At 34.8% G+C, this 25,356-nt stretch overlaps 1 protein-coding gene and 1 long non-coding RNA gene across 12 annotated transcripts in view; one reads left to right on the forward strand and one right to left on the reverse strand.

Annotated features, from left to right (window-relative positions):
* Positions 1-2,684: 2,684 nt before the first annotated feature.
* LOC125675821 (uncharacterized) lies at positions 2,685-3,616 on the reverse strand. Its single transcript, XR_008798641.1, has 2 exons — positions 3,253-3,616; positions 2,685-3,112 (listed from the first exon to the last, which is right to left on the reverse strand). It is a non-coding gene; the product is annotated as an uncharacterized LOC125675821 (long non-coding RNA).
* A 1,522-nt stretch (positions 3,617-5,138) lies between these two features.
* LOC125659151 (nuclear hormone receptor HR96-like) overlaps positions 5,139-25,356 on the forward strand; it is a 124,674-nt gene continuing 104,456 nt past the window's right edge. For 4 of the 11 annotated variants that reach the window (XM_056149540.1, XM_056149541.1, XM_048890724.2 and 1 more), the window contains exon 1: positions 16,671-17,268. In XM_056149540.1, the coding sequence (XP_056005515.1) occupies positions 17,253-17,268 (16 nt within the window). In that variant the 5' untranslated portion in view covers positions 16,671-17,252. Of the gene's footprint in view, positions 5,166-5,410; positions 5,913-16,670; positions 17,269-25,356 lie in introns of those variants that run through there. The other 7 variants (XM_056149534.1, XM_048890734.2, XM_048890737.2 and 4 more) reach the window with 4 other exon arrangements.

A 25,356-nucleotide genomic window follows, 5' to 3' on the forward strand; every position in this document is an offset into this window, starting at 1 on the left:
CCTCTGGTGTGTTACTTCTCCAGATACAGAAACATAGAACCAATGACACGAGGATAGCCCATGAAAGCTTTAACTGACCATTTCCTCGTGCTTCCTACCAAAACTATAGTTTTAGGACACTCAAAAATGAAAAGAGTATAAGAATGGATGTGTATAGATAAACATGATAAACAACTAATAGTATACAAATTCAATATCGGTCATAGATCTGGTTTTTGTTAACAAGTGCTTATATACTTCCCTTTTAAATTGAAACTTGTTGATTATTGGTTAATTTGATTTCATCTGAAAGTTAGTTCCAATCCTTACTACCATTGTAATAAAAGAGGTCTGATTCAGTCTTTGCAACTCCGGGAACAAACAGTTTAATATCAATACTTGTATATCTAGTTGTTCCTGTGGAATTTTGTGAAAAATCATCAAAAAGATGATAAGAAAGACAGTCACTGTGAATAATTTTAAAAACGTGATGAAGACGAAGTTGAGAAACTCTGTTACAAACATTAAAAATTCCAACTTTTTAAAACTCTACAAAAGTAACCCCTTTCCTTGGGTGACTATTGAGAAGATAAGGGTAAAAATTTTGGAATGTTTATGCACGATTGTGGTAAAGATTTTTCACGATTTTATTGATGGTACATTCAAATATGCAATGTTTTTATTTAGAACGTTAGTAAAAGCTTTAGAGGAGATTTATGCAAGGGGAGCTGGGATCGACATAGTGGTCACACTAATTGTAAACATTTTGTAATGTTACATCATGTCTTTCATTTCATGTAGTCCCCTAGGGATCCGTAAGAGGCGACTAATTGGGGTGAACCTTCGGATGAGTCTGAAACCGCAAAAACCGAAGTCCCATGTCATACCAGGTGTGGCACGATAAAGACCCCCTCCCTGCTCGAAGGCCGTATAAGAGCCAAGCATAGGCCTAAATTTTGCAGCCCTTCACCGGCATTGGTGACGTCTCCAAGTGAGTGAAATCATGTCATTATTTTTGCCATATAGAAGATATAATGTATTTAATTAAATTGACGGCATGTCTTCCTTGGTGTAATGCATTGCATGTACATGTAATTTCTCTATCGATGTCACCAACATAAAATGCGTCTTCCAGGAGGACAGTCATTTGATGGAGGATATCACAAACAAATACGTATATCGTTTATTTATTATTGCAAATTGGTAACTCAACTCCAACGGTCTCATGCTGGGAATTATTAATGTAAGCTAGACTACTATAAAAAGTTTAATTTACATGGATGTTGGAACGAGAAGGGGGGGGGGGGCGGCTTAATCTTCCCCAACAATAAGTCTTTACCCGTCTCCATTTTTTCAGTAGAAAGCGTCCTGATCAACGAAGCTAGAGTCCTTTCTAATATACCCTCGACGCCTATGATTTGCATGGTGTAATTTCATTAATTTCAATGAAGTTTCATTTACTTTGAATTTTCGCAATATGTAACTTTGCTCTTTTCCCCCTTCTTTTGTATTCATCATTGTTTTCATTCTACATGTATCTATAAATGTCTACAACAAAATTTAATCTGTATGTGTGTTATGTTTCTAACTAAAGAATGTGAAAATCCAAGAATAATTCAATCACGATGACCATCAAATGTATAATAACAATTATTAGTAATCTAACTTCTTCATGTATTTTCGCAATATAACGCCCGCGTCAGTTGTTACTGAATCCGATGGAAACAAGTACCGCGAACAGGAATCATGTTAATCACTAAGTATATTACTGTTAAAATCCATCTACAAATCAAACGAGTTTCTAAATAGTAGATCTCTAAAGTATTTACTAGTGTGTTCTTATTTGAGGGAAGGTTATAAAAGTATTTACTAGTGTGTTCTTATATGAGGGAAGGCGGAGAATTTCGCTATTCTTGCAAAGTTGAGGATCGTATGTATTTATACCATTACCTTATAACTTTGGTCTTTATTATTGACATACTCCCTCTAAAACAACTTTGGTCCTTTTCCACGGGACACCTTGTAACGATCTGGTTTGCCATTGGGTCAAATGCTGTCTGACATTTTTCATATATCAATTGTTAGGCCGTTCTTTGCATACCAATTTGACTACGGATTACTCCGTTTACCTCATCAAGAAATAGGGCTCACGGGCCGGCGGGTGTGACCGGTCGACAGAAGATGCGTATTCCTCCTAGGCACCTGATTCCACCTCTTGCATATCCAGGGGTCTGTGTTTGCCCAACTGTAAATTTTGTATTCCTTATAGGAGTTATAAGATTGATCACTGTTCCTTATCTTCAACTTTTCATACAACAGTTCAGAAGTTAAGAGTAGCGTCGTCCTAGATGGATTTAGGATATTCTGTATTATCAGTAACATTTACCATATATACCAGTCGAAAACAACTAGAACAAATGGACAAAACAATTCGTAAAACAAGTGTAAAGTGAGTCAAAGTACACATGATGATTTGGCATTATAAAACACATAAGAAAATAATTTTGTGCATTCTTTTTGTTTTGGAAACTGACGAAAAAAACCTGTTTCTATGCACAAAATGTTTACTAAATCCACATAACCTTGTATCTACAAAACAAACCTGTCTATACATCAGAGACTGTTTTAATGTTAGAAATAAGTTTTCAACAGTTTGATATTTTGTAATGTTTCAATATGTTACCGGGTGATAACTCAAACAAGTATACCGGTCACAAGGTTTATTTATCACAATCGCTCAGAATAACATCATTCACAGATCATCCAAATGTTATCCAATAAATATCATCCAAAAGATTCTACAACAAGTAATAACAAATATTAAACATGCACACATTACATATTACACGACATAAAATCACGGACAGACATGACAAAGAAATAATTCCATATTAATCTTCATTAATCACATAAATAGAATTGTCTTTTCTTCATCAGATCACATCATTAATATAAAATCATAATTAATCCAATTTACTTAATATTCTGCATTTAAACTAAGAACCTGTCCAGAACATATAATGGCAAGACAAACATATCAAACACCACCTAAACAATACATAACACACTCTTACCAAATATGTGGTATTAGAATCCGGATGGATCTATAGTAATGTGTAGATCTGGTGTATATCTATCAATTAATACAAACATATATATTACTCAGATTTCTGAAGCAATACTCATTATGAAATAAATAGAAATAAAATAATCATACTACTCTTACTCTCACTCACTCTATGCATAAAATCCTTAACATAATTAGTAACTGACCTGATTAGTAGATTGTAGTCTGTAAGTCCAAATGTCCAAAGTTTTCAACTAAAGTATGACACAACTGTCCAATTCAATTTCTAAATTCAAACTGAATCTTACACTGACCAAGAACTGTCATGTGACCAATAATTAAGAAACGAACCGATGAACCATGAAAAACAATCCGTAACCAACCTAAACTATAGCTGGCCATAAGGGAAATACTCAAATATTAAAAGTTGTTCAATACCAACTATGGAAACCTGTTTGTGTATTTATTGCACATATTAAGCTGATATTATTTATCGTAAAATTAAAAACACTGAACACATGTAATAATATAAATTAAACATTTTATTATTCCAGACGGGTAAGGATGCTCTACCACAAATATATATGTGTATCTATGTATGGCTAACAACACATTCTTATATAATGTGCTTTAGTGCCAATAAAGAATTGAATTGAATTGAATTGAATTGATATATCATTTGTAAAACACAGGAGCCCCCCCCCCCCCCCCTTGAGCCCCCACCAGGGCTTTGCCCTGGACCCACTGGGGGCTTCAAGGTGGCCCCCCAAACTCCTTGCCGTACTTTGCGTTCACTTCATTTTCATTCTGGCTACGCGCCTGAGTTCACATTTGGCATGAAATTATTGACAAGCAATCTAATATAGAAATTATTAATGTCTTTAAATATGCTATCGCTTCTTTAGCGTATTAAAATAAGCTAATTGCTTGCCAAGCAACATGATAATGACAATGATAACGATAAATATTATTATTGTTCCCCATTTCATTTTGAATATTTATGGGATCCTGGACTCTCCGCAAATATTTTCGACAAACCGGGTTTGAATAGGCAATATAATCGGGATCGGTATTTATAATTTTCCCGCAATTTTCATGCTTCAAACTTGAAGCGCAGGCAAGTACTAAATTAGATCTAGTAAATACAGGGTAAAACAAAGTATGTGTGCATTTGTTTTTTGTCCATTGAATAGGGAAATCCACAGGGAATTATCAGAAATATTTATTTGAAATTGTGACATTAAACTATCCAGATAGATCTAAAAATATACTACTACACATGTACATATTAATGTACATGTAACAATCGCTGACGACTATTTGTAATTCCCCTTGCACTCTTCGGAGAAGGAGACAGGTTTATTCACTTCTCTCTAAAGAAAATACTTTGCACATGGATTATGCAATAGAATGTATTGGTTTTGGCTACTTTTTAACTTGCCTGAGAACCCCATTGGGCCATTTCAACCAAACTTGGCGCAAAGCATCCTTGGATGAAGGGGATTCAACTTTGTTCTAATGAAGGGCCATGCCCCTTTCAAAGGGGAGATAATCACAAAAATGCAAAAATAGGGAGAGGTCATTTAAAAATCTTATCAAGAACCACTGGGCCAGAAAAGCTGAAAGGATGAAGTCATTCAAGTGAAACAGCTATTAAGAGTTGGTCCCCATTTTTGTGGTCATTAAAAGCAATTCTACTGTACAAAAGTTAAAACTTTATACATAGACGCCACAGACAATGGTTTCTGAATAGTTTTAATAGTTCTTAGTTTTTGTCATGAGGAATTTTGAAATAAAATGGTTATGGTGTGACCGTTGAGACGAGCGAAGACAGATCTTTGACTAAAAAAAATGCTATGTAATATATAATCTGTATTTGATAATATGACAAAAGATGCAGCAATTGTAAACGGAATTCATCATGAATTTTTTACCATGGGTAGGAATATGTTTTAGAGAGACACCAGAATGTAATTCTATTTATTTTCAAATTTCTTTATAGACGAACCTTAATTTGGGATGGTGTCAGGCACTGACTGAATAACAATGGCGAAAGACAAGGGATAGCTTTGTTACTAGTGCATGTTATGAAACGTGAGGAACTTGACCCAATCAGCAGGTGAGGCGTCGTGTCAGACTACAACTTATCTTGTGTTTTTGTTTGGGAACAGAATTGAAGAATTTTATTTCAAGTTTTAGATACTCTATCAACGTTTCCTGGTATATTTTTGTACAATCGTGAATAGATGATCACAGAGTTATATAACTTTGATGTGTCATGACGAGGAAATTGAGAAATGTGAACTGATGCAAGCAGTGTGTTTATTCATTTTTTACATCAAGCTTGTGAGAGTTGCAGTTCTTTTGGTGATGGATGCAAGTTGAAATAAATCATTTATTTATTCTTTTTCTTTCTAGGATAAAATTTTAGTCATGTGATTTTTTGGGGGTTATATAGTTTAGAATTTTTAAGGCATGGCTTAGTGGTCATAGTTGACCAGTCAGTAACCCAGAGGATGCTGGTTTGAATCCCAGTCTGGGCTCTTGGTGTTTTGCATTGTGTCCTTGGTTCTTTATCTGGCCATTGCATGTCTTAACTCCTTCTAGCTGTAATTGACTGGGAATGGCAGAGGACCATCCTAGGGATGATCTGTGACTCCCATCTGCTTAGCACCACAGAAACCAGATGTTGGAGAAGAATTTAACTTGAGCAAAATTTTAAATATTTCACATACAGGAACCTCTCAGTAGGGTTGGGGTAGAAGGGAGGGGGAGAGAAGGAGGAGGGGGAAAGGGATGGAGAGAAAAAAAGGAGAGAAAGCAGATGTGGGAACCTCTTCAACAGCCCTGATTATTGTTGTAACAGGTAGGTTCATGACTGACATATCTGATGCTGTGAATTTTGATTGGAATCATCTTGACAGATTGTCATTGTGACATCATATTCCTTTGGGATCTTGAATTTTGAAATCAGAATCTGGGCCACTATTCTTGAATTTGCATAAATGTTGCAAATTAGATTAAAGTTTGTCTGTCACTTGTCATCACATTTCACATTTTGGAATTCTTCTAAAGAACTACTGAGCCAAATTCAACCAAACTTGCCACACATTATTCTTGAGATTCAGGTTCAAATGAAGGATGATGCCCCATTCCAAGGTTAGACTGTTAAGGAAAATGAAAATAGGGTGGAGTTTTCAATAATCTTCAAACCATGAGTTCCTAGTCATGTTTGGGCCACAATAGGGTTCAAAGTTTTGCATTGAAATATAGAGGAAAACTCTTTTAAATATTGTTGTAAAGAATCGCAATATGTCAAATACTCAGATAGGCAAGCATCCTTACGTTGTGTAGATTCAAGTTTGTTCACATTATGTGCCCTGGGCCTCAATGTTGTTAATTTAAACATCATGTAGGAAAAGTTTTCAAAAATCGTCGTTTAGAGTCACGGGCACAATATTAAAGCATCCTTGTCAAGTGTAGATTCACTTTGTTTCACGCCATGGCCCCAGGAATCAGGGTGGGGCCACAATGGTTCATAGGAAAATACGGAACAATTCTTTGAAAATCTTCTTAAGAACCACAAGGACACATGGTATGTCTAATTTAGAATGAGTCTCTTTGAGCTACATTGAAAGTTTGTTCACACTCTGCTCCACATGGCTAGGGTAGGGTCATATTAATGATTTAATGTAATACAGGGGAAAATGGAACTGCTCAGGTAAGTGATATGGCCTATGGACTTGTTTGTTTATAATGAAGAATTGAGATTATAAAGTTCACAGGGAGTAATCCAAGTTTACTGTCATCAATAATGGTTGTCCCTTTTACAGTTCCCACTCTCCAGTAAACTTTGTTAATGATTCCGGAATTTTTTTTGTAGTTCTCATCCTCTTGGAAACAGAAGATGGGTGATTCTGTAATTATTTCTTGAATGGAAGATGAAGTTGGATGATTATGTTATTATTTCTTGAATGGAAGATGAAGTTGGATGATTCTGTAATTAGTGTCTTCTTCAATGGAAGATGATGATTTGCAAGCCTCATTTATGCAGTGTAGGGGATGAAAGGCTTTGTTTTTATGGTTCATCTCTCCGGTTTTGACATGGTGCCAAATAGTGTTTAATTGGGTCATTGTTTTTATTTTTCAAATGCTAGTTTTATTAAAGTATGTATGTACAGAATTTACAAAGAAGAAAGTTGTATGGGGAGTTGATAGCCACAGGGGTCAACTTTCTCGTTAATTTCAATAAAAGTCACCATCATTAAATCAGGAAAAGACATTTTCTCTCTGGGCAAGCATTTGGTTGTCTTTTGTTGAATGTTTAAAAACAAGATGCCAGACGGCCTGCCTACTTTTATAATGGCATTTAATCAGGTTCTGTTCCCCTATAATCTCTATCATCGGTTTCAGTTTTTGATGCACTATTTCATGATAATAAAGTTATCCTACTGATGTTTTCATTGTCATCCAGATAATTATAGTGCTGGACTTCAGTTCGCTTTTGAGAAACATAGAGGAATCTAATTTAAGGTATTGGAAGGCAGTTTTTGGAATCAGTGTGGGTGATAATGCCTTTGTCTTTGCTAATCAGTAATCTATTCAATGGGTTAACCCTATTGTTGATGTATTTTTAGTAACATACATTGATGTGATTACGATTCATTGTGTTATTATTTTAGTTATTTCCATATCTAATATAGGTTGGGTTAATCTGGATATTATCTACAACATGCAACATTGTCTTGGTGGAACGAGTGGGTTAGGCTTAACATCTACTCAATTACAGTCTTTGTAAAAGACTTCAAACTGTCAAACTAGCGAAAACCGATTCCGATCTCGTTATGTAATGCTGTATATAAAATGAAAACTGGAGTTTTTCGATGTTGTCATGTAACTTTCGATCGTTTAGACCAAATATTAATTACCATATATATACAGGTAAACTTTGATATCTCAAACTTGTTATGACTGAAGGAAAACTTTGAGATATCTGAGGGTTTGAGAAATTGAAGTTATTAAGTTTGACTCCAATATTGTGTAATGTTTTATGTTGCATGTTTTATTTGACAGGTAAATAAACATACCTTAAGCGTATAAATTCGACCCCATTCCCAATGCTGAAAAGCAGGTGTTTTTCCCAAAATGATGCCTAAAAATTCCCAAACGATATGGATGCTTTGATGAGAATATGCCACGAGGGGCCATCCAACCTCAGTGACACTCTGTTGCAAAAAATTTGTGACAGTTTTTTTTTCTGCCAAAGACTGGAAATTAAAGCTTGTTTAAGCCAGCCACATTGATAATGAAATATCAAATGGTTAAATGTTTGCTTGTTTTACCTATTCAATTGTATGAAACAAATTTCCCAATTTCAATCAAATATTGATATTTTCCCCAAACTTGAAGGCCCTGGCCCCTGGATTCAAGGGGTAAAAAAATCTCTGTAAGTGTTAGTTTGAAGTTAGGGATTATTTTTTAATATGTTTGCATTAGCATGTATTTTGTATATTATACGTAAACAAAAGCACTACAGTTATAATTAATGAATGACGGATAAAGCTACTGTTAAAAATGGGTACGATGTTTAGTCTTCTAAGCACTATACATCTGATAAATTGTCAGACAATGCAGTAGAGGTGCACCGATTCATCTTGATACTCATCCTGGCGATATACGGATCGATACACGTCTTTTAGTATTAAATGACAATACCCGTGATAGCGTTTTCCAAAAATATCTGAACATCACAAGTCGGGTATTTTTAGTCCGCTTTGCAGAAAATGAAAGTAGAACACAATAAAAACATGGCGGACTACATAACATTAACAAAACCGTTTGGAAGCAAGTCGGGGGGGGGGGGGGGGGGGGGGGGGGGGGGTGGGGGGGGAGAAATGGTGCAAGAAACATTGAATTTGTGAAGTTTTTGGAGCATTGTAACATTTATTTTATCCTAGTCAAGTGAACGAGTAATATTTTTAGCTCACCTGAGCTGAAGGCTCAAATGAGCTTTTCTGATCAAAATTTGTCCGTTGTCTGTCATTGTTGTAAACTTTTCACATTTTCATCTTCTTCTCCAGAACCACAGGGTCAATTTCAACCAAACTTGGTAGAAAGTATTCTTGGGTGAAGGGCTTTCAAGTTTGTTCAAATGAAGGGCCATGCCCCCTTCAAAGGGGAGATAATTACACAAATGCAAAAACAGGGTGGGGTCATTTAAAAATCCTCTCCTCAAGAACCACTGGGCCAAAGGAGCTGAAATTTACATTCAAACTTTCTGAGATAGTGCAGATTCAAGTTTGTTCAAATCATGACCTCCAGGGGTAGGATGGGGCCACAATAGGGGATCAAAATTTTACATACTGATATATATAGAAATTTTTTAAAATCATCTTCTCATGAACCATTGGGCCAAAGAAGTTTACATTTACTTGAAAGCTTCCCGACATAGTGCAGATTCAAGTTTGTAAAAATCATGGTCCCCTTGGGGTAGGTTGGGGCCACAATAGGGACCAAAGTTTTACATGCAGATATATATGGAAAATCTTTAGATATGGGACAAGTTGACTCAGGTGAGTGATGTGGCCCATGGGCCTCTTGTTTCTGTTTTGTTTTGAACTGAGTAAATTTCAAATCCTTTTTAGCTCACCTGAGCTGAAGGCTCAAGTGAGCTTTTCTGTTCACCCATCATCCGCCAGTCTGTCTGTCCATAAACTTTCACATTTTCAACCAAACTTGGCACAAAGCATCCTTGGGGCAAAGGGGATTCAAGTTTGTTCAATTGAAGGGCAATGCCTTTCTCCCAGGGGATATGTACATGTAATAATGAAATAGCAAAAATATACATACTAAAAATTTTTAGAAATCTTTTTCTCCAGAACCACTGGGTCAATTTCAACCAAACTGGGCACAAAACATCCTTGGGTGAAGGGGATTCAAATGAAGGGCCACATCCCCTTTTCAAAGGGAGATAATAGCAAAATTTGTGAAAATACATTGACAACTTTTAAGAATCTTTTTCTCCAGAACCACTGGGCCAATTTCAACCAAACTTGGCACAAAGCATCCTTGGGTAAAGGGGATTCAAGTTTCTTCAAATGAAGAGCCACACCTTTCTCCAAGGGGAGATAATAGCAAAATAATGAAAATACATTCACAACTTTTAAAAATCTTCTCCAGAACCACTGTGCCTTGAAAGTACATATTTACATGAAAGCTTCCTGACATAGTGCCGATTCAAGTTTGTTAAAATAATGGTCCCCGTGGGTTGGATGGGGTCACAATAGAGGATCAAATCTTTAAAAAGCCATTGGGCTAGAAACGTTTTCATTTAGATGAAAGCTTCCTGACATAGGGCAGTTTCAAGTTTGTTAAAATCATGACACCCCCACCCCCCACCCCCGGCATAGGTTGGGGCCACAATAGAGATAAAAGTTTTACATGCGAAAGTTAAGGGAAAATCTTAAAATATGGGCCTCGATCTTGTTCAACAGAACAAATTGGGTACATCAAACACTCATATCAAGCAAATATTTTAACCCCCTTTACTTGAAAAAAAAAATCCCATTGCATTGTGCCATAATGGGAATAAGCAATCCTCTTTTGGGGCAGAAAAAAGACCAACTAAAAAAAGAGACTACTATTAAAATTGGTGGGGTTAGGATTTCACAAAAGAATTAGGGCAGATCAATACATGCTAGTAAATTTTTGTTTAGATCATTACAATTTGAAATTTAGTTCCACCCACCTATGACATCATAAGATTTTGCAGTCAATTAATGATTTAACAAGATTTATGCCTGACACGAACATAAATTTTGTAGGGAGTCTTTTTCAATAGTTATTGTAAAAATTACTAAAAAAAATCTTGTTAACCATAAATTATTTCAAAAGTCTAAGTTAAATATATGAATGATCAATTATATGCTTTAAAATATTGAACCCAAGGGCAATAAATCTGTTTTCGTTGCAATTGATTTCCTTTAATTTTCACAAACATTTTGTATATTTTTGAAAGAAACAGTTTCATAAAATTGTTATGAATACTATTATATTGTTTCAAGCAGTTTTTGTGAAATTTTAATAATGCTGTTTAAGGAAAATTGCAATTTTCTGACATTGTGTGCTAATTGATAAAACATTTATTAGTACCGCAGCATACTTATTTTATAATATTTATTTGTTATTAAGATATATTATTTGAAGAATCAACAATCAAATATAAAAATGAAACTATAATTTTAGAAGGGTGAATTGACCATAAAATCATTTTTTTTTTCTTCTATATTCCAAAATCCATGTGTTGAATTTGAGGGGTGGGGGTTGTTAGCAAAGCTGGTTGGCTGCTGGACATTAAGTATAACTCTATAAACCTACTTGCATATAGGAGTTAGTCCCTAAAGCTTAGAAACTGCATTGATGTTTAATTACCCATCAACTTCAGAGAAGGAAACAAACCATCTGTCCAGCAAATGTAATCCAATGTACTTAAATTAGATCTCATTGTATTTATCACACAGATTCCGTGCAAACGCGGGGAATCACAATTGAATAATATTGCATAGAGGAAGGACTTCTTAAATGACTTGTGTTTGAATTGTTGCACACATGAATTGATTGTCTATAAAACTTGATTATTAGGAAGTCACTTGGAGCTGCAAATTAAATGTTTCTTATGGAACATAAATGATCTATCGACTCCATATTGATAATTAGATAGTGATTTTACAATTGCAATTGTAATCCGTCATGCTGATAGTTGACCAAAGACAAAATGAACGGTTGTTCAGAATTTAAAAATTTAAAAAACTCAGTATTGCAAATGTGTTTATAATGGTGTTTTTTTTGTCCAGTGCGACAGTTTAAGGGCAAAATTATGAATACATGTCGTTTCTTCTAGTCAAACACAATAATCAAAACAATACACTATATGAATGCAGGGGCGGATCCAGGAATTTAGGAATTTTTCAAAGGATCTCTAGGGGACTACCATTAATTTTGGTTTTCAAAGGGGGCGGTCCACCCTCAAAATATGTGATTTTTATCCTTTATAAGTAAACTTTTCTGATGAAAAGGGGGGAGGGGGACGACCTCCGAAACCCCCCTCTGGATCCACAACTGAAATGACAAACACTAAAACTGTTATATTATAAAAAATGGCCTGATTTCTTGGACATTGTCAGGTAGTGTACAACCTAATTTTGGTAAAATAATTTATGGTGCAAACTTCCCAGGACTGCAGTCACGGACCATTCGATATCTGACATATTGGACAGTTTTAAACTATTAAAAGTATAACTAACACTGAACACCTACACAATTTTATGCTGATCATGTTGTAAACCAATTGCAACTTCTCCGCTTTTCAGAAAGGACTGAGAATGTGATTGGTTGTAGACTACACTACGCCTTACTTCGTTTTGGAAATTTCCATAAGGTTGATTCAAGATTAATATAAATCACCGATTGAAGAAACAAACAGGCATATTTTATTTGTTTAACAATAATCAAGACTTATTTCTTCTGTAAGATCAAAATCAAGCATTGATAAACAATGGGTTTACTTCATATTGTATTATCATTAAGTTGACATTTTAGATAAAAGAAAACTGGCTTACATCTGCCACTCTACTCTCATTTTTGCTATTTCAAGGTAGTTTATCGAAAACAAAAGTAGGTTTTAATTAATTTTAGGATATTTACTAATCAAGTAAGATTCTATTATAGCTTACAGACTTTACCTCGCATATGAAGCAATATTAAAGGCACAAGCAGTATCTAATGAACAAGCTTTTCGGAGTTTATTGGCAGATTTTGTGAATTTAGAAGTATATAGATGTCTCATATTGTCCTCGGCACATGAGCCAGACTTCATTCTTGCTACTACACTTTGTCAATCAATTGCAACAAATATTGTACTTACATGTTTTATAAATGAAACTTTAGCTTGAATCAGATTAATTGTCTGATGCCTTTCTGTAACTTTATTTCACTCTTGATCATAACTTGTTAGAGCTAAGGTTAAAGCTTCACAAAGGTCAAACTTGTAACATTAGAGGAAAGGTACAAATCACAAACATGTCTTTTTTCTTTTTTATCCCAAATTGATCTGCCTCATGAAATTTAGAGCTATTTGTGCATCAATTAGATGTATTTGAGTTAATTTAGTGAATTTAGTTTAAGGCATTCTCGTACTGACATTTTGTATTAAAAAGCTTAATTGGCAACAGGTTGGTATTTAATTTTAGTTTAGTAAGGAGGATGAAATGTGTCGGGGAATCTAAATCTTAAGGCTTGTGGTTTCTACTTTGACACTTGATGCCTTTCATCTTTTCAGTTTTCCAAATTGAGTTTAAAATGTTTTTTGCATGCTTCACTACAATTGTGCACATATTTGTGATAAAATTTACACCTGTTTGAAAGCTATACCTCTTTTAAAGAATTTAAGGTAATTATTACTAAAGAAAACCATTTGATGCGGTATGCCCACCATTTAAATGGCAGCTTTTGTACATAATCCTATGAAAGTTGACTCAATATGCTTTTGGAGGGGGAACAAGAGATCGGTTTCAAAAAATCCCATTTGTTGAGCATAGTCCTAGCCTGTGATGAATTTTGTCGTGTGTGTTATGGTTGGTGGAGTGGCATTAGTGATGTCACCTGAAAGAAAACCAGCCTATCACTTTGATTTATGGGGGATTACTTTATGGGGATGGTATTTTAGACATATCCATCTATTTTCTCAGAGGAAGTATATAGGACTCGTCTGCAGAGTCTTTCTGTTCATCTGACTAAATTTTGTCCTCGCTGGCCTTAATTAGCTTTCTTATATAGGGAGACACTGGCCAGACAGTGTGACTTTGTCCTGATTCAAGGTCATTTGGCCCATGTTAATTTGTAGGTCACCTGAGCTTAAGGCTCAAGTGAGCTTTCGATCCAGAGCAAAAGTTATGGTTAACCCCCACCCCCTCCATGACTCAATCTGTCTGTCTGTAGACACAACTTGTCCAGAGTATATATCTTCAGCACTGATAAACAGATTTGATGAAAACTTTGTGTATAATGGCTACCAGTAGTTCTTTTTTTATTGGGGTAATTATTTCTATCTCATGCAGGACTTGCCTGCCACTGGTACTTTGGTTGAGCATATTACTTTTCTGCAAATTTTGAAAAATGTTAGTTTTACTTTTCCGCAAAGTGTTGTTACATTTCTTCAAATGAATATATATAGCCATAATTGCACTGAAGTATTACGTTTCCGCAATTTACCTCAAGTCGTGTGATTATAACTCTTATATATCTGCACAATCTAATACTAGGTTTCCACCACAAATTTGGACTGCAACTCCATATATGGGGAAAGCACACTATACAAATGGGCTAGAGTCCTGACATGCCCATTCTATTCCCCACACCCAGATATATTTGTATTCACAGACGTGTTGCAAAAACTCCAAATAACTTACATCAAAATCATGTCTCTGACAGCACCAGCAACAGTACGCAAAAGTGACAAAGAAGAACTTGACTTTTTGTGTACAGAATATGCGAAATAATTGAAACACGAAGTTTCCCCAAATTAATTTTTTAAGGCTGTCGGGTACAAATGTGGTACCTGAACAGACATGTAATATGTTCTGGCACCAATTTAATATGTGTACAGTTCAGAACATTTTATGTTGTGCCATTGCTTAGAATTAAAAATGAATGCTAGTACTATGTAACCAGAATATGTAGCGAGGATTTAATTTTGGCATTATCAGTGAGGGTGATGAGATCGCTAGAATTGAATATCGCTAATTATTTATTATGTGTAATAGTTTTATTTCGTGGAATTATAAAGTCACTAAAATTAGCTCTCGCTAAATCTATATATCCATTTTTATGGGAAAATTTTAAAATTTGTTTCTCACTAAGAATTTCACTTATATATGCAATGCTGTATGTTAATTGTATTTTCAGAATTTTAAAATAAATATGCCATAGAAATGCTATGTTTTTACATGTAATCCAGGTCAGAATGCTTTGTATTTACCTGTAATTCAGGTAAGGTACGCATATTTGCGGAATATAGTAATGCCATATTTTTTGTGGAATAGTAAAAGATTTGCAGAAATTCGTAGCATATTTCTTAAAGAAATGTAATATCAATTTGCGGAAATGTGGTGCGCCACTTATGTTGTACAATTTAACACATTGCATTTAATTGATGGTTACCCATCACAACGTAGATAGTGATTCATATGATTTCCGAACTATAAGTGGTTCCTAACTCAGGAATTAATACGATTTGTTGTGAGGGATGTCCAGTTATCAAAATAAATGTAGCAACAATCAGGTAAATATGGTTGGTGAATAACTTGTATATGAAAATGATTCTCCAGGAAAAAGAATTCTTTATAAATGGATGGGTTAATACATACATGGAATAAAAATTAGTTTGTTTTATCTGTAAAATAGCAATATCGAAATTCATTATTTCTGATTTCAAGATGTTGCTGGAGATAAAAATAACTTTGTTGTACATGTAAATTTGCTGTATTCATATCTGTACTAAACAAGTTTTACTGTACTTTTCACCCAGTTATGCACAGTCAGCATTATACTTGAGGAAACATGATTAAGCTTATTTGGATCAGTGTTACACATTGGTCAGATTCATACTTACTTATATATTACATGTGATTGCATTGGTCAGCAGGTAGATCAGTGGTCAAATGTAAGTTTAGGCAAGTTTTATCATGTTAACAATGAAATTTAAAACAAAGTTGCAGATCATTCAGAGATCGAGGGAGTCATAGATTGGTCAAGTAAGGTCACCCAGCTCCAGGACTGCAACTGATAGAAGAATGCGTTTTTATAGGTTGTGAATTTCTTGTGGATGTTTATGTGTGTGTCAGACTGAGCTTAATTTGATTCTGTTCAGTGAGACAGTTTATAATGTGTTTTTCAGTCGGTATTGCCTGTTCCTCAAATGGTTTGAAGTTGAGAATATCTTAAAGTTTAATGATCTGTAAAGAATAATAACCATTACGCTAAAAAATATTTGCTGTGTCAACATAATTCTTCAGGTTGGAATGCATTTACAAAGTTGATGTGTATATGATTCTGCTATTGCTCCAACCTACATAGAATATTTTATTAGCCTGTTTTTCCCATCCACTTGACTATACCTAGATTTTTATAATCTGTAGCACTTAAACACAGAAAAAAGACATGCTTGAGATGATTTCTAAATGTGCAACTGCTTTAATGTGTGTTTAATCTTTCACATTATTCAGAGGTCTGGGGGCTCAGATATACCAACAGATACAGTCCGTGGTTTAATAAGCTGGAGACACAGTCTTTAAAATGCAGATGATATCCGATAGCAATATGAAGTCACCCATGTAAGGACTACATATCAAAACCTCTCTATTTCTCTCTCTCTCTCTCTGTGCATCTAGTTTGTTTAAATAGATCTGTTTTTCGTTCTAATTTTGTAACATGTTCACAAAACACTGGACACACAGTAAACATTCATCAAGATAGGTATGCATAAATTTGTGTCACAAGTTATTTGTGTGTTTTGACCCTTATAAATGCCTCAGAGTGTTAAAGACAGGTAGCAACATCATTTAGCATGAATTAATTCTCAGACAAGACATTCTCAAGGATGTATGCTAGCAATGATAAGGGAAGCACAATAAGTGACACCAAGATATATTTACATGTTAGGCAGCTTAGACCCATAGGTTATCGTGGAGGGCCCCGGCTCTCTGATAAAAGATTATTTTCCACAGGAAAATTCTTGGCACATGGCTTGTATTAACCTGTGTGTTAGTATATAGAAGTCTTCAACATCTGATTGTTTTGTATGTGTATACAGTAAGGGTTTTCTCTAAACTGAAAAAAAGAGAATAGTAGGGGGTGAAAATATCATCAGCTGTGTTTGTTCATTAGTTCGGGATCATCATAGTGAAACTGGATCTGTGAGGATGAAAAATACGTGGCTGTGAAATATAATTTTTCTCCAGGCCGTGTTTTGATTGTCTTTCCATCGTTGTGAACTGCTTCCTAGAGAATTTCATTACTCTGTGATTTTTTTCTGCTTGCAAAAAGAAAAAAAAGACGGAGCCTTTATTTTGTGTGATAGCAGTCAGGGGTACCACATTGCTCCAGTACTAAAAACAAATCCCTCTGTTGGAGCTTTGCATGCTTCAGGCACATGGATTGCAACACAGGTGAGTGGCTAGAATATCTATTATCAAATTCTGAGTGGGAAAATAACTGTGGCATACTATTATATGATGAGATACAGTTTTCCTAAAAACTTAAGCAGATAAAATTTGCTGATCAATTTCCTTATCTTTGGACCCAGACTGAAATTTCTTTCTATGGGGAAGAGATAAGATAAGGTTTCTTAAATCCTAACAATGTCTGAATTACGGAGGTCATAAACACCCAGATTCAAATAAATAACTTGAAAATGGGTTATTGTGGATGTGCTTTATTGCTGTTGTTGTATTGATGTTGCACATACAATGCAGGTTTCTGTTTTATGATATAAGTGTGCCACTAGATGGGAGTTGGAGCATCATGCGTAGTGAACAGCTGATTTATGAATTCTTGCTTTGACGGAGGTCCACAGTTCACTTCAATGTTATATTTCTCAAACAAGTTTGAGTTGGATGTTCTTTGGTTTTTTTCTGGAAGAATAGAAAATATCAAAATCAGTCGAAAAGTTGTTTGAGCAGCTTCAATGAGTGGGAATATATAATGTAAGGAAATACATGCAAACATGTTCAAAATAGTTTTGAAAATTTTCATTTAGTCAACTCTGTAAAGAAATTTTAAGGCTGACTTAATCAAATGAAAGGAGAATTTTGCAATTTTTGTTTTACCATCTGAAAAGTATTAGCTTGAATGATAAATATAATCATCAGAATTTGATTTCTATTGTAAATTGTAAATTATATTCTGTTTAAAACCAAATTGCTTTGGGCAAAACATTCAATATACAGCAGTGTCTGTACACTCGTCCTGTGTTACGACCAGACAGACATTCCACGGTTTCTAACTGTTCTCAGAAGGATTGATAAATTCTGTAATTACTAAGTTTCTTACAGAAACACACCACTGTAGATGTAATAGAATGACAAGGTCAAACCGTAAAAAAGAAAAAGAGTAGGCATGCATTGTCAACATTGCAATGTTGATCAACATGGAGTTGTCATCTTGCCTCTTATCTAGGCTCCATAACCATAAACTGAGAATAGACTTAAAATTTTGAAACAGATCTAATCCATAAAATATTGATATCTTTAAATCAATAAAATTCATGTTGAAATTAGATTTTAAATATTATTTAAAATTCCAAGTGATCATTTATGTGATTTTAATAAGTCAAGGATACGGTTTCTAAATTTTGACTTAGTCAATTAATTCTCATGCAGTTTATATGGCCATGGAGCCTGTTTACATCATTCATATCATCAACATCATAATGTTGGATAACTTTAGGTACACATTGTTTCAACATCGTACCTTTGATTATTTTGACATTCATATCCTTGACACTGCAACCCTTGTTCTATAGCCCGGGGCCTACTAACTTTAGCCCAAACCCTGCTAACCCTATAACCTTAATGCTATCCTAAATCCTAACCTTGCTATCCTAAATCCTAACCTTGCTATCCCAGTTATAAATCCTAACCTTGCTATCCCAGCTATAAATCCTAACCTTGCTATCCTAAATATTAACGTTGCTATCCTAGCTATAAATCCTAACCTTGCTATCCTAAATCCTAACCTTGCTATCCCAGCTATAAATCCTAACCTTGCTATCCTAAATCCTAACCTTGCTATACTAGCTATGAATCTTAACCTTGCTATCCTAAATCCTAACCTTGCTATCCGAGCTATAAATCCTAACCTTGCTATCCCAGCTATGAATCCTAACCTTGCTATCCTAGCTATAAATCCTAACCTTGCTATCCTAAATCCTAACCTTGCTATCCTATCTATAAATCCTAACCTTGCTATCCTAAATCCTAACCTTGCTATCCAGGCTATAAATCCTAACCTTGCTATCCTAAATCCTAACCTTGCTATCCTAGCTATAAATCCTAACCTTGCTGTCCTAGCTATAAATCCTAACCTTGCTATCCTAAATCCTAACCTTGCTATCCTAGCTATAAATCCTAACCTTGCTATCCTAGCTATAAATCCTAACCTTGCTATCCCAACTATGAATCCTAACTTGCTATCCTAGCTATAAATCCTAACCTTGTTATCCTAGCTATAAATCCTAACCTTGCTATCCTAAATCCTAACCTTGCTATCCTTAATCCTAGCCTTGCTATCCTAAATCCCAGCCCTGTTACTCCTAGCCGTGACCTTGCCAACTGTAATTCTGGTATCCCTAATCATAAACGTACTAACCCTTACACTAACCTTAACCCTCTGTCTGCTATAACCCTGAGCTATTCTGAATCCTAAGTCTGCTACCCCTATTAACACATGTAATGCAATAAAAGATAATGTACACAGATTTGCTAATAAATCATGTAGGAAGAATCTAATTTTTTAAATCTGTTTGAATTATATGTGGTATGAAACCAAACTGTTGACTTTGTAATGTATGTACGCTTTATATAAAGGGGTCCGTGTTTGCCAAAACCCTCTATTTTTATTGCTTGTAGGAGTTATGAGATTGATCACTGTTCGTTATTTTCACCAACATTGTTAATATCAACATTGTTAACATTGCGATTTAATGTTTTCATAAAGATATTTTTGAAAAATATATGAAGGTATGAACTGTAATGCTTCACGCTGGCATGCTTCATGAAAAGTATACTGTTTAGCTCAGACTTATGTATATGTATTTTCAAAAATGTTTGTACATTATACTTTCATTTCTGTTGGAATTCCCAGCTGTTAAATTGACATACTATATCTGCATTCATACGTGCATTGTTTACATGTAGTTTTGTTATCAAGAAAGGAAGAACCCTATTGATTTGGGGTTCAAAGGTCAAGGTCACTACAGGACGTTTATAGGAAAAGCTTGTGTGGATGAGTTTGTGTTGGAGTGTGTGTAACGTCGCTGGAGTTTGTAGAGACTCTACAGGCCACATTTTTCCTTGATGAATTTAATAGTTTTCACTTGTAGCTTTGTTATCATGAGAAGAAGAGACCTATTGATTTTGGGGTCAAAGGTCAAAGTCACCATGGGGCTTCATAGAAAAACTTAACATTTACTGATTTCGTACATAGCGAGGAGGTGCCCTGCTTTGTGGAGCTCAATAAGATGATACAATTTGGAGAGATATCAAAGACAAAAACATTGGAAATGTAAATATATATAAAAATGATAAATGATAAAAATGTGTACAATGTAAACGTGATATTGTATCAGTATTGCAATGTCAACAAAAGTAAACTGGACATGAATGGGAAATACTTGACCATTTGTGACCAGAATTGGTATGTAGCAGTAAGAGAACCAAAAAAAAAAAAAAAAAAACAACAACACACCAAAAACTGGTTTCGTGGTCACTGATCCCTTGGGACCCTATGAGTGGAGCCAATGCTTTAAAAGATGATGGAATAATTAACAATCTTCTTCACTCCTGTGTAACTGACAGTGACTGAATGAATGTATAGTTATTAATTGTGAAATTCATGATCCCAGGGCTGGTGATCTCATTGATTAGATCATTGATCCGCTCATTTAATTCACCACAAAATGACATCAGAGACCTTTTTGTCAAGCAATGAAATCTCTGCTGCTAAAATCTTAGCTCAGGTTGTTTGTAAATCTCATGGTTCTTCATATATAACACCTCTAGGTGTATGTTGCATAAGATTAAGATATTATACTTTATGGGGAATTTTGTGAGCTAACCGAGATGAAAAGATGAGAATGTGTTGTGACAGTTGCATATAATGGAAGAAAGGAGTTTTTTCTCAGACATCTTCTGTTGATCCAGTGCTATGCTCCTGTTTGAATGACCTTGTACACATGCTCATATGAAAGATAGGACACATAAACAAACCTCACTTCATGGAGCCTGAATAAAGCATGCTGTAGAAACTTTTTCAATTATATGAAAATACAAGTTCTGTTTAACTGCTAGTCGAAGTTGTGGTTGCAACCATTTAACTTGCAACTTGAGCGCTGCTGCATTGTGATATTAAAGGTATTACAAATTAACTTCATCTATAGGAATCAGTTTGTTTGAAATTATATTCAAATATGAAATCAGTTTATACAACAGCCATGTTCATTTAAACAGTTTATTCCCCATCTTTGGTGTACTACATTGTCATTCATGAGCACAGATTCTGTATCATTCCAAATGACTAACTGGAGAACGACCGTGCAGTTATACAGTTTAGACAGGTTTACAGATACTCTGTAGAACTTTATAGTCAAGTTTGACTGTACTCAGACTGTTTATAGATATGTAGGTACACCAGTTTGTGTAAAGACTTTGTATGTAGGTATAGACCAGTTTGACTGTACAGCTAGCCTCCTTGTAATGTTTATAATAGTAGTTGTGTATGTTGGCCAGTTCAACTGATTGACTTTTTGGCCTGATGCTTGGTTCATACAGTATAACATATGAGGATGATGCAGTGATATCAAGCTGTTGTTTTCTCTGATCATGTTTCACCACTGTTGTGTAATAGATCGTGTCATGTAATAGGTGGTTTGGACTGAGACAATCCATAGTTGGAAGAAAATATTTGTTACATTATATATTAATAATTCAAGAAGTAACTGCATAACCTATCATTTTGTTTATGAACAAAATCTGAGTTCATGTGTATATTGGCCACTGAGAATTGGTGCTTTCATCAATCAGCTTTATCAGTGATGTGCTGGTTATTCATACTATGATATACAGATTTTGCCATTGATCGTAAAACATTAGCACTGCACTCACAATTGTGCAAATGGTGCCAAAATATGAAATAAGTGACTAGAGCTAGTCTTTTTGTATACGCTGATTCAACAAGAGGAAACCAGACAGGTATTATGTGACGAAGATAGTGCGGCCATTTAATTGTCTTTTAATAAGGAATAGATGTTATGGTCGTGTGTATTACGGGGGTTTATAAACATTGGAAACGTGGGGTGATTAATTTGTATATTAATCTGTGAAGCCATCACGCATAATTTACCACTTCCCTCCATTGTTTTTGTATTTCCCATAATAAAAATCACCAAGGCTCTTATCCCATGTATATATGTTTTGTTGCATCCTTGTAGGTTTTTATGTCAAGTGGAAACCCCTATTCTATTGTCATGAAACACATGTACATTTAAACAGGATAATTTACCATGATCAATTCATTGGTAAGTGTCAGTACATGCATTATGTATACATCAGAATTTTATTGAGTGACATCAGGTTTGTGATACAGTTAAACAAGCTTTTTATGAACATGCTTATAGCGAAGTCATGCTTATTGTGAAGTTATTCCCCAATGTGAGGAAAGTAATGAACATTTTATTCAATATAATGAAGTTTGGATATACATGTATGATAAATTGTTCTTCAATGACCCTGGAGATTTGCTATAACTGTGTTTTACTGTATACCATGAATGTTATTGAGCTAGTGACTACAGGTTTAAGTATACAACACAGAATGTTATTGAATAACTACAGGTTTAGATATACAACACAGAATGTTATTGACTGCAGGTTTAAGTATACATCACAGAATGTTATTGACTGCAGGGTTAAGTATACATCACAGAATGTTATTGACTGCAGGTTTAGGTGTACAGCACAGAATGTTATTGACTGCAGGTTTAGGTATACAACACAGAATGTTATTGACTGCAGGTTTAGGTATAGAACACAGAATATTATTGACTGCAGGTTTAGATATACAACACAGAATGTTATATTGACTGCAGGTTTAGGTATACAACACAGAATGTTATTGACTGCAGGTTTAGGTATGCAATACAGAATGTTATTGACTGCAGGTTTAGGTACATGTATACAACACAGAATGTTATTGACTGCAGGTTTAGATATACAACACAGAATGTTATTGACTGCAGGTTTAGGTACATGTATACAACACAGAATGTTATTGAGTGACTACAGGTTTTAATAAAAAGTGCTGTAGAATCTTTTAGTTTAGTTTGGTGAAAGTTTTGGGGTTTGAGAAAATTATCTTGTTGGTGAGGTCTTAATTTCGGGTTGAGCTATTGTTTTGGAGGATTTGAGTTTTTGGGGGAAATTTGTGATTTTACAATATCTGCAAGCTAGCCATGGAGATGCTTCTTGCAGCCGATTAAAGATTAAATAATTTTCCAATATTTGTAGTGATTGTCTTGCAAATGAATGTGTCTCCATGCAGCCACACATGCAGTAAATTAACTTATTGAAAAGAATAATTATGAAAACATTTCAGAAAGAAATGAAGTAAAGTGTGATGCACTAGCTGTATTTTTGTATTTAATCAAGCTCTGCTTACTTTGTAGACCTCTTTACAGATATAATCTGCTCAAAACAAGTGCATGTCAGGTATCTCAACATGCACATTATCTATTGGGGCAACACAGGCATCTATGCATATATATTAATCAAGGTTTGCCGACAGGGATTTGCCAAAAGTACACAACTCATTCACCATGGTCTTTAAAATTTAAATTATTTTTCGATTTTTTAATTTATGAAATTAAGATAGAAAAGAGAAATTCTCTTTAGCTTTCATTCTATACATGTGGGTTTTCATATTGAGGTAAAATAATTTCGTTTTTATCTGTTATTAACGTCTGAAATATTAGGTTATTTAATGCCCATGGGATATCTCATGCTTAAGAAAACATGGTACAATGTACCTGACCATTTACATTAAGTCATGTGGAGGTTTAGATGTTTCGGTGTTGAAAAGTTTTGAAAGAGAAAGATGATGGAGGTTTGACCTTCATTATAGGTTGATAACAGAAGTGGAGCATTGTATAAGGCCAAGCAAACAAAGCAATTTGTTTTTCTTGTATGTGTATTCAATAGCTCAGTTCCTTCATGTTTCAAATTCTTATGTGCATTTTCTGCCTGCTCAGGTGAAGTCTTCTGATTATTGTTATGCAGGTATTTTTAGAAAGATTAGAAGGAAGAACTGGAAAGATTAATTATCATCTCCATAAGCCATTAAACTTTCAGTATGAAAGAATGTAAAATATCTTGTATTTATTGTTTGGTCTAAATTGATGTTACCAAAAGAATTACATGCTCTGCATGTCAATTTTATTTATGTGGTTTATGAAAGAATATATTGTGCGTTTATGTATGCAAGACATTTATATCAGCAGAAAAAAAGAAACTGCACAATTTAATACATGAATAATAAAATGAACATTATTTTTAAAAAAAATTGTTAATGACGACATTGTTTACAACTGTTGACAACAAATTCATAGCCCATTTATGTAAACATCACATAGCATCATTTTCTTAACACGCCAATGACACTTGTTTTCAGATAGGAATACACAAAGTTAATGATGCGAATGACCACAGTTTACATTCACACAAGCGTGACAACGACACCTCATTTAACAATACTTCATGGATATTAGTTCAGTGCTAGAGCATTCACTTCGTGACCAGGAGGTTGTGAATTCTAACCCCATTCGTGCCATGGCTGTGTCAAACTTTTAAGTCTTAAAAGACTTCAACATAGGTAGTGATTGTTCCTTAGCCAAACACTCAGCATTTAGAAGAGAGAATCACAGTTTTTATGCCCCCAAGATCGAAGGGGGGGGGGGGGGGGGCATATTGTTTTTGTCCTGTCTGTCATTCTGTCTGAAACTTTAACCTTGCTAATAACTTTTGAACAGTAAGTGATAGAGCTTTGATATTTCACATGACTATTCCTTGTGACAAGACCTTTCCGTGGGTATCAACATTTTTTACCCTTGACCTTGGAGTTTGACCTACTTTTTGAAAACTTTAACCTTGCTTATAACTTTTGTGTTGGATTAAAAAAAATTGCATGTGGTGTGCCCCAGGTACAGATGATTATTGCCAAAAGTTAACCTGCAGAATTGACCAATTGGAATTAAGCCACAGACGTAGTATTCTTGATATGGAGGATTTTTTTAAGGGAATACACAAGATTTCCCTCACTATTATTTGCATGTATTTTTCGTAAATCCTCCTAGCAGAGTTGTATAATTATACAGTGTTACTGTGTGTATATCTACTGCTGGGGGTATGTGTGTGTTGAAAGTCCCATGTCCAAGGACAATGCAGCTCAGAGGGAGAGCTCTTGTCCACCTGTCAGTCTGCTTGTGAT

The sequence above is a fragment of the Ostrea edulis genome, chromosome 9, assembly GCF_947568905.1.
Source record: "Ostrea edulis chromosome 9, xbOstEdul1.1, whole genome shotgun sequence".
NCBI classification, from domain to species: domain Eukaryota; kingdom Metazoa; phylum Mollusca; class Bivalvia; order Ostreida; family Ostreidae; genus Ostrea; species Ostrea edulis.